This window comes from Marmota marmota, unplaced genomic scaffold (genome assembly GCF_001458135.2).
Source record: "Marmota marmota marmota unplaced genomic scaffold, marMar, whole genome shotgun sequence".
In the NCBI taxonomy this organism is placed as follows: domain Eukaryota; kingdom Metazoa; phylum Chordata; class Mammalia; order Rodentia; family Sciuridae; genus Marmota; species Marmota marmota.
In genome coordinates, this window is record NW_026000113.1 from 125544 (window position 1) to 135895 (window position 10352).

General features: G+C 54.7%; 1 protein-coding gene across 8 annotated transcripts in view; it reads left to right on the plus strand.

Moving 5' to 3' along the window:
* Window positions 1-9692, plus strand: part of Iqce (IQ motif containing E) — a 49293-nt gene extending 39601 nt beyond the window's left edge. For 4 of the 8 annotated variants that reach the window (XR_007341152.1, XR_007341155.1, XR_007341154.1 and 1 more), the window contains 6 exons: window positions 1881-1991; window positions 2483-2607; window positions 3558-3652; window positions 3993-4216; window positions 4423-4497; window positions 5953-6090. Coding sequence is in view for 3 of the 8 variants with exons in the window: in XM_048784706.1 (XP_048640663.1) it covers window positions 1881-1991; window positions 2483-2607; window positions 3558-3652; window positions 4423-4497; window positions 5953-6080 (534 nt within the window). In the remaining 5 variants the exon portion in view is untranslated. Of the gene's footprint in view, window positions 1-1880; window positions 1992-2482; window positions 2608-3557; window positions 3653-3992; window positions 4217-4422; window positions 4498-4834; window positions 5373-5952 lie in introns of those variants that run through there. The other 4 variants (XR_007341153.1, XM_048784706.1, XM_048784707.1 and 1 more) reach the window with 4 other exon arrangements.
* Window positions 9693-10352: the final 660 nt, after the last annotated feature.

A 10352-nucleotide genomic window follows, 5' to 3' on the forward strand; every position in this document is an offset into this window, starting at 1 on the left:
AGCAGGCCACCTCCCCCACCCCAGGGGCCCCCCCCCCCCGCCCCCCCGCAGGCCTGGTTTCCACCACCTCAGGTTATTGTGGAACTCTCTCACTTTTCACCTCCAGACCTGCTCTTCCCCCGGCACTGCTCATCTTCAGACACGATGCCCACCATATACCTGCTTGCCTGGGACAAAGGCATTAAGCTCTTGTCCCCCCCTTTCCCCAGCATCCTACCTCCGATCCAGCCAAACCTAAAGCTGCCTGCGAAGTGAACAAAACTCGGCCTCTTCTCCCTGGTCTGCAGCTCCTGCCATAGCCCAGACCCCTAGGCTGTAGCAATGGTTTCCCCTCCGCCCCCCATGATTTAATCCCTTGTAGCAGCCAGGCAAATGTTTTAGAATGTCAGCTAGTACCATGCCTTATCTTCCTGTCTCACTTAGAAAAGTCCAGAGTTGTTCCTACCAACCTGCATGCTGACCATGCGCCAGCCCTCTAGCCTGGTATCCTCCGGCGCACTTTGAGTCTGGCACATTGCTGCCACAGGGGCCCTGTATGCTGCGCCCTCTGCCAGGAAGGAGCCTCCCCCCACCCTCAGTCTTGCCCCTCACTTTTTTCAGAACTGAGCTAGAAAGGCAGGTCCTCAGAGCCCCTTCCTGAGTGCCCACACCCATCACTCCCGCCCCATGCCCTGGGTTAACTTTCTCACAGCATGTGGCAGTGACACTTCCCCTAGGACGCTAGCTCCCTGCAGGTAGGGCCCTCCTGTCTGTCCACCACTGGATCCCTAGTTCCTAGAACAGGGCCTGAGATTGTGAACCACCTTTTGCTGGATAACAGCTTTTCGCATACTAGATGTCCCTGAAAGCTGTGTGTGGAAGGATTCAGTGAGTGTGTTTTTAATGAATGAGCAAGGGAAGGATCCAGAGACCCCGCGGGAGGCTGAGCATGTGCTGTCTCTGAAGTAAGATGACGATGAGACCCACTTTATAGTGTCACTGCAAGGGCTGTGTCACCACATGCAAGCTTAGGGCACAGAGGATCCTCCCGTGCCTTCCCTCAGTCTTTGGATGGCTTCATTTACAGCCAGTGCAGTCACCTGACAACCGGCAGTACTTCTTGTGAGGCTCCTGGGTCGGCTGGGTGGTTGCTGTACTTCAGTGGGTTATTTATCCTTCATAACTGGTGGCCTCTCCCCTTCCCTTGCATACTCGCACCTTAGTCTGTGTGTATGACGTTTCCGTCACCTCGCCTTCAAGAAAAACCAAAAGGGCTCGTCTTGTCCTGACAGTCATTACAGAGCTTCTAGACCTCTCACACTGGCTTGTCATTCTCCTAAGTGTTCTGAGAGCAGCGAGTGCTCTGCCACACGGGAGAGTTTCAACCAGGCAAGAGGCAGGGTCATTGGAAACCCAGTGCTTCCCCAAAACTGCAGGGCCTCAACTTGGGCCTTGGGAACACCTGTGCTCACTCTTAAGAAAATCACTAGTTTTGAGGCCAAAGGATAAATAGGTCCCTTGCAATTGTTCTGGAGATCTTTGTGGTTTTTAGAAGATGCCTATAATATAGATGAAACAGTAAACTCTCCCATCCTGAAAACGCGTCTGTGTGAAGCATGGGCTGATGCCGCAGCCGCGGGGTCCACCTAGCATCTGGCTGGTGCGTGTGCCACAGTGGTTCTGTCCCCTGCAGCGTGAGGCGCCTGAGCCTTTTCTTCCGGGTAGAAGGGTGGTGAGGGAGAGTGAGGGAGAAGACTCTGAGCTGCTCTTTCGGTTACACAAGTAGTACAGGAAGGCGTTTCCTCTGCCCGTACAACTTTTCCTTCTAGAATCTTCCTTACCCTCCCCACCGTCTTCCAGGGAAATTTAAGTTTTCCTCTCCCTCCTTTTTTCCCTGACAGGCGGCCACTTTGCTCCAGGCAGTTTTCAGGGGACATCTAGCCCGAACAAAGCTGTTACTGAGCAAATCCTGTGGTTCAGAATCTCCAGGTCTGCCGGGCGTTCCAGAGCAGGTAACATCCAGGTGGCGGGACACAGGCCCAGTTCTCTCCATCGCCTCCTCTCTCGTGCTTCATCAGCCAAGGAAAGCTCACTCAGGGCTCTGTCCCGCTGTCTTGCCGTGCCGGGTGGGTGTGCCCCACACTCCAGCCTGTGAGCCCAAGCTGCGGCACCTCTGGTGCTGGCCCCGGTGGACTCCACCTTAGAGGCCAGATTGTCTGAGGTCTGGAGACTCAAGTGGCACATTTGCCTCGCAGTGAAGCCAGGTGCTAGTACAGGTTTATGCTCCCCTGTCGGCCCCCTCCTCAGCAAAGAAGATGTTTATTTAAGAATCTCCAGAGTTTCAAAATGAACACCCTACAAGCAGGAATCTGATTAGGATAGCAATAATGGGGGACACCTGAGAAGGCACTTGTTCAGCCCCCCCCATGCTTGGTCGCTGCGCACAGAGCCATGCAGGCAGGGCTTGCCAAACTGTTCTCTCCCTGCTGTTATCGTACTGCAGAGCTTGTCCACGCCCTGTGTCCCAAGCCCCAGTATCCAGGCTGAGAGCAGCTCAGGGCAGGAGGAGGCCATCGCCACCATCCAGTCTGTACTCCGGGGACACCTGGCTCGGGCCAAGCTCACCAGGTGAGTGGGGGTCAAGGTACGCAGCCGTGCTGTGTCACGGGGGAAGCCCAGTGCAGGGGCATGGCAGTGAGCTGGTGCAGTCCTGCTGTCTGCGAGCCAGGTCCTGGCCTGTAGCCATGGCAAGAGGTAGACCTTCTGGGAAATTCCTCACAGCCATGGCGCGGGCCACAGGATCTGGCCCTCTGCAGGAGGGCTTCCTAGAGGTGCATCTTGGTGCTGGGTGGAAACAAGATGAAGGGGTCCATGCCACCTTGGCAGGGCAACCATCAGTTGGCAAACGGTTGTCAGCCTGGGCTAACACACCATCCCTTTTTAAAGAAAAACGTAACATGATCCCAGAGTTCAGCAAGATACAGGTGTTGCCAGGACCCTCCCACAGCCACCCGTCCACACAGGACAGACTGGGTCCCTGCATCCCTGCTAGAGCGCCCATTTTGGTCAGCTCACAAAGGTGGTGTTTGCAGAGTGTGAAGGGTCTGGGACCCCAGGCAGGCGTGCTGCTCCCCTGTCCCACCCTGTAGTCACAATCATTCTCCTCCTCGGACCCTGTGCTGCGTGGCAGAAAATGGCAGCTATCCATTGCTTTTGAGTGTGCAGCTTCTCTCCACAAAGGAGAGCCAGACAAGTCTGAGTCTCAGTTTGCAACCACGTGGTGTAGGACGTGCCAAGGGCTTGGCTTAGGTTGGCCACCACCCCGGGGCCGTCAGCCAGACCAGGAGGTGGGCGGCTGTGTGTTGTGGTCATGTTCACTGGGAACCAGAGACAGAGGGGGCAGCAAGATGGCTGCAGTCAGCTTATAAACCTGCACGGCCTGACCTCGGTGTGGGCCTGAGGACGTTTGAGGCTCTTCAGGGCCCTGGGCATGGCCAGAGCACAGTGTCCATATGGTGGGACAACTGCCCAGGCAAGTTGGTGAGCACTGTCCAGGCCCAGGTCTTTCTGTCTTCCAGCTCCGGCGGTGAAAGGACAGCCACCTCCGCACCTAGCAGAGCTGCTCCAGCCACGCACCCAGAGACCTCCCCACCCTCCCGGATGGCTTCTCCTGGTAAAGATACAAGGGGCCGCGGGCCCTCCAGGGGTTAAGCCAAAAGAGTAGCCACCTTGTAGGCAGCTTGGGCAGGTGAGGAGGCAAGGGAGGCTGTCATATGGTGGCTACCACCCCAGAAACCAGGAAGACCCTCTTCCAGTGTCCTCCCTGGCGGGGCACTTGCTCACAGGAGCTCCTTGCTCACAGCTCTGCTGACCACATATCCACTCTGCGTGCCCAGCTTTGTGTCCTCGTTCTCCTCAGCTACAGCCTGAGTTAGGGGGTTTCCCTCCTTGTCTGTTCTGTTTGTTTATTTGTTGTGCCCCTGCTCCGCCCACCCTGAGGATGACCCCTACAGGCCCCGGACTTTCTCATGTGCAGAGTGGACAGTGGTGCACAGACGGCTGGGAAATCCCTCTCAGCCCCCACATCGACGAGCCTGAGTCCTGCCCCACGCTCAGTGCAGACCTGCAGCAACTGCTTACAGTGGCAGCCTCTACCGCTGGAGAGCTGGCGGGAGTGACAAGGCAGTGGGAGGCTGGGGGCCATCACCAGCAGGGAAGTGGAGTCCAAAGCTTAACTGTGAGCACAGCCTGCTGGGTCCTGTGTCCCCGGACACCCTCACACAGGGAAGTCGTGGCACTTAGCTCCTAGGCCTCCGGTGGAACCAGGAAGGGTGGGTGGAAAAGAGTAGGCACTTGCTATGACAAGGTAGAAACAGGCACGGGTCACCAGTCGGTGACAGGACGCAGTGCCTTATGTGCAGTGGATCCAATTTGCCTCTTCAGGTGAGAAGAGCCAAGTGAGCGGTGAGGAGGTTGCAGATGAGCCAGAGGAGCCCACAGGCACTCAGCCCCACGCCGGTAAGTGTGAGGGCTGATGGCAGGTGAGGTTGTACCTTCCCACGCGGTCACCCTCGTTCTCTGATGACAGAATAGTCGCACTTAAGGATAAGGCCATAAGTCGGAGCCTTCCCAGGCCTGGTGGCCTGTGTGCTCTTAGCCGGCCATCTCTTTCTGGGTAGGCATGCCCCTTCCCTCCCCAGGGACACATTAGGGAGGGAAGCACATTAGGAGGCATGTCTCGGAGGGGACAGGACACAGCTGCTACCCAGCTGAGAATCTCACTCCACGTTCAGCCTGGAAACATATCTGCAGTTGCCTTTCACCCACTGGGGCCATTTTTCCGTGGCTTTGTTAGAGCTGGAGCACTTTGGACTTTGACATTCTCTCCAAAACTTGCATCTGCTAAGCTGAGTGAGCAAAGATCAGCAGCCCTGGGATTTTCAGGAGCGACATGCAGGCACCGAAGCCTGAAAGGCCAGCAGCCTGCTTGTAACCCTCTGCGCCTAAAAGGCTAAAATGTTCTCTCAAAGCCCAGTTTTACGCTGATTCTCAGACCTGGTGTTTGGCGACCTTTAGATTATTTGATCAGGGCTGAAGTGTTCATTGGTGCTGCCCTTTCCTCCTCTTGCTAAATGTAAGTGAAGTTGAAGAGGCAGATTCACCCACCTGCCCGAGAGTGTGATCTCAGGTCGTGTCCAGGTGCTCCGCTGACACTGGCCTAAGGCCACGGGTCTGTGTGAAGTATAAGTCAAGCCTTTGTTTGACCTGATGGTGTTTAAAAAAAAAAAAAAAAAAGATGAAAATAACCTTGAAAATGGATGTTTTTAACTTCATAATTTTTCACTTTCATATTAATTTCTTGAAAGTTGCAGGAAAAAAAAAAATCTGCCACAGTTCTGGTATCTGCTCGTGGTTGCTTAAACTCCCCTGTTCCTAAATCTCAAGACAGCGGCTGGTCCCTTTTTAGTAGTAGTGAGAGTAAGGCTCTTTTCTGAGGAACCTCCGGGCTCTGCTGTGGTGGGAACCGCCCCTTCCTCAGTGGCAGCCCTCCGTCCTGTCTGTCCCCACTCAGCCTGGAGGTGGCGCCTCTTTCCAGCAGAGAATAAGGATTTGAAGCGTTTACATGGGGCGCTCACAGTCACCAGTGCCCCTTTGCCTCATCCCGAAGCCACACCTTGAGCCAGGAACCTGGTTCTCTCCCAGGTGGCTGTTAGCCCTGTCTACACCAGGGCTGGCCCCCACGGAGGGTCCAGTTCCTTTCACAAATGTTTCAAGTTGAGGATTCGGAGCTGGGAAGTAAGAGAGGGCTTTCTGGCAGTGTGTACGTGGCCTTTGGCTCCCTCCTCCTGGGAAGGACCTTGGGCTTGCCTGCCAGGAGGTGCTGGTGGTGTAGTGTGTCCATGCTGGCTAGCAGCCCTAAGCAGAGAGCCACTTGTGACTTGGCGTGGCTGACCTCACTCCTCTTTTTTTCAGTTGGGTCCTCCTCCATGGACCTGCAGCCCGTGAAGCCCCCAGCCCTGGATGACATCAACTCTGATGACTCCGATGATGTTGTCTTTATGCCACCTCTGCCCACAAAGAAAACCCCCTCCCCATTCTAGGTCCCTGGCCATTGTCTCCAAATGGTGACAGCTGCCAGGGACAGGTTAGGTAGGGTTAAAGGACAAAGCACATTCTAGAGAATTCATAACTAAATTGGAAAGATGATTTATTTTCCTAGAGAAAGAATGATCCCTCCTGCATCTCCGCATCCCATCAGTTTCCTTGTATTTTGCTCTTTGGTCTGTTGGAGGAATCCTGGCAGCCTTTCTCTTCCTCTCTGGGGAAGCACAGGGAGCCACCTTGCTCTGCCACCTCCTGCCACAGCAACCAAAGTGGTTTTCGGTGCCCACAGGCCTATTCCCCCTGCATTGGGGACAGCCAAGGAGCTCTGTAAAGATGATGCTGTCCTAACAACCTACACCTGACCTTGACCTTGACCTTGACCTGTGAGGAGCCACCTCAGCAGGAGTCCGGGGCATGCCACCCATCCTCATCCTGGATGCCATAACCAACCTTGGCCCCGGGGGTCCAGCGGAAGCACCCTTGCACCTTTGCGGATGAGCCAGGCTTCCCCAGCTCCACAACAGGATGTAGCCACTTCTAAGCCAGTGAGGAGCTGCAGATCCCAGGGCCCCACAGTGAGCTCCCACCCGCAGGTCCCCTTCTCCCTCTTCCTTACCCTGGGTGCTGCCTAGAGCTGCCCTTCCTGGGAAGGAGTCTGGGTGGAGTCTCGTGAGTGGACAGACACTGGAAAGTAGAAAAGAATGATCACAGAAGCAGCGCCACACCTGGTTTTGCAGAAGAAACAGGTGGCTGCTTCCCGCTCTGTCACCAGGGCAGGTGCCTTAGCCTCCAGGGTCATCCTCAGGGAAGCAGGGTAAGAAGACAGGCCTGTCATCCTGGAGAAAGCAAAGTCTCGGGTGGGGACAAGTCTCGTTTGGGGTCTAGAGGTAGCTCCGTTACCCTTGGGGTGGAGCACGCCGACCTGGTGACCCCACAGAAGCTGGCTGAGGTGTGCGCTGTGGAATTCCCTTGAGGAGCCCACAGTTTGGGTCTCATCTGTGAAATTAGCCCTTGCTGGTGGCAAAAATTAGGAGCCTCAGCTTGGACAAGGTTTTGAGAGTGTCCAGACCCTGAGTAGCCCAAGTCCACTCTTCAGAATCCCTGCAGACTGGGCTGCTTCAGCGCCAGCCACTGGGGAACTTCACACCTGGGGCTGGCCATTGTCCTAGGAGGGATCTGATGTTAGAAAGCTCCTTCTTGGACCAAACTGATGGGGGCACCTAGGGGTCTTACCTTTAGGTACAGTCTCATTCCTTGGGTGCGCCCCACACACACACAACTGAACAGCCAGTGCTCTTGAACATGGCAGCTTTCCAGTGTGATCTCTGGGAAGTTGGGCTGCATTTGGCTCCAACAGGGCCAGCAGGGACTGGAGCCTGTGCTGACCAGAGCATGAGGGCCTCCCTGCCTCTTTGTGACGGGGCTGAGTGAGGCTGGAGGACCTGTGTGCCACACAGGTTGGTGCCCAGTGCCTTCTCCACCTAGGCTCTGCTTACATGGTGAGTAGAAAAACATGGCTCCAGGGGCCTGGCTGTTGTAATTTTTTTTTTTTTTTTTTTTTTTTTGTATTTGGACTGTGGACTACTGAATCCATTTTCTTTTTCCCACTGAACTGATTGGAGTCTTGACTGACCTTGAGTCTGACATGAGCCCTCTGTAGACCTCCTTCACTGGATCCCCTTAGGTGTGTTCCCTAGCAGCCTGCACCCTCCTTCAGAACCTCACACCCACCCACTGAGTGCAGGAGGCAGCACAGGTGGCCCCAAGGTGCCTGCTCATCTGCTGGGCCCAGGTGGCCCATTAAAGGAGCGCATTTCTACATCATTCACTCCTCGGGACCAGTGGCCTGAGTTCTAGATTATGGGGTTGAAGGAGATTTTTTTTTCTGACAGGGACGTCCCTGCCTCAGGTTTGGTGAACAAGCCTATGCTTGTTGTACCTCCGAGAGGCTGCTGGGGGTAGAAGGGTACCCCAGCCCATGGCCAAGGGCTGCCCATTCGAGGCATCCCATTTATGTGAACTGTAAGGGGCCTGGCCAAGGGGCAGTGCCAAGGAGGTCAAAAGCAGCCCCTGGGCTTGAGTTTTCCAAGAAAACGCCCTGAGAATTGTAAATATGTACATTGTCCTGTCTATTTTGGTAAGCATTGTTGATCAATTAAAAGCAAATGTTCCGTCTTAAAGCTACCTCAGTAAGTGACAATACCTCAAGTCTGTCTTCAGCCACCAGCTTCAGCTGGTCACCCAGTCCTCTGCTGGGACTGCTTGCCTGGCTGCTGTGCCACATGGCACCCATGGCCCAAGGCCTGGGCTCTGAGATGGTGGGGACAGGAGCTGCTGGCTTGGGCAGGAGGGGAAGGGGCCAGCAGCCAGGTCAGCCTTGAACTCCACCTTCCTGTGAAGGACGAGGAGACCGCCCCCTTCTGGGTAGCAGGACAGCCATGGAGAGAGCCCTTTGTTGCAAAAGTGCAAGAGGAAGGGGCTCAACCCTGACCTTCACATCAACACCGCCACATCACCTTGAACTTGAACAGTAGCAAAACTACCTGCCGCTACAGGCTGCGTAGATAGTCCAGCTTTAAAAGAAAGACACTTTCTCCATCCTGTGCCCTCTAACAGGAGAAGTGAAAATCTAGACCTGGCTGCACTGTGTGGGTGGCAGCCACACCTGCTGACCTGAGCTGGTGCTTGCAGGTGGGCTGGACCAGGGGCATGCTCCATGCGGATCCCTGTCCTTGCTGCTCATTTTCACAGCAGCACTGCCTGGAGGACTTGGGTATTCCCAAAGATTTACAGGAGGCTGGCTGGCTTGGGACACAGCCCTGGCAGGACCTTTCCAGGATGCTGTCCCTTGGCTAGGACACTTGGGGTAGGGGGTGCCCTTCTGAAGATGCCAGATGACTTACAGAGGTGAATCCAGGTGGTACCATGGCTCTCCACCCACCAGACGCAGCTAATGGAAGGGGCTGGGACCAACTAGGCTGCCCTGGAACTAGCCAAATGGAGACAAGGTGCACATGCACAGGGTGCAGCCTGTGGCAAGTGCATTTCGGGGGAACTCAGCAGCAAGTTTCTGTGGGGAGTGTGACCCCAGAGAGAGACATGCAGTATGGAGAGCAGGCCTGAGCAGTCCACCAAGGAGTAGCAGAGGGGCCAGAGAAGGCAAGACCCCAGCCTCCCAGCCCCTCAGCCCTCTACCCATGGGGACCTGACTGCAAGATTGGTAGGCGGAGCCAACCAGGGCTACATCCCCAGGCCCAGAGCCTGGTGTTTGGACAAAGTAGGTGACATATTAGGGACTGTTGGCTCGAGTGAGCCTATGCATTAGTGCAGGCCTCTGGACAAATGACCCTGACCACATATGACGGCTATGTTCTGGCTGGTGAATGTCTTTTCTTGTCTTCTGATGAGGGAAGTGAGGACTGTGCTCTCTGTCCCTCAGATGGACCAGAATCCTTCCCTACAAAAAGACCAGTTGCATTAGAAAAAGACCATCCTAGCTCAGATCCACCAAGCCCAGCAGTTTTGCTTCACTTTTAAAGATATAAATAACTTCTGTGGAAAGCACTGTAACCTTCAAGATCTAAATAAAAATTCCATTATAACCTGTCTAAACTAATTTTGAAATTCCTCCTTGGGTGTTAGAAGCAGTGTTCATGCTCGGCACAGAGAATATCTGAGCACTGGAGACTTAACAGGAAGACGGTGCCATGGGCACATGCGGTTTCTCAAGGATCCCACCACCCCACCTCCCCAGGGGCCTCCTGGAAGCACTAACACTAGGCTGACTACCCCAAGCAGGGAACCCCAGAGCCTGGAAAGTACCCAAGAGGAACTGTCTGGAGGCTGAAAAGGAACTCTCAAGATGGCTCAGGGGACTTGGGAGTTGATCTGATGATCTTTGGAATGTTTTATTTAGAATTTCTCACACCTCACACATAATTTCCTTGCGAATCTTTTGGAAAGAGTAAGTCTGTCATTTCTTGTGCTACTTGTTCCTGGCCTTTGTAAGGGAGGCATTTGTCTAGATTGCCCTTGCTTCCCATGATGCAATCTTGCTGTTTCTCTGTACATGCCCCTAAGAGGGGGTGATCCGCCGCAGGAGCCCCAGCTTCCTGTGCCTCGGGCATTTCACCTGGGTCCTCTTTGGGGCTGGGGATTGAGAGTCGCTCCTTGCCACGTGGGTATTCTGAGTTGTCATGGACACCCTATCCCTCTAAATTTCTGTTCCTTGGACACGAGTGAGGAACTTGAACATCAAGAAATAAAAA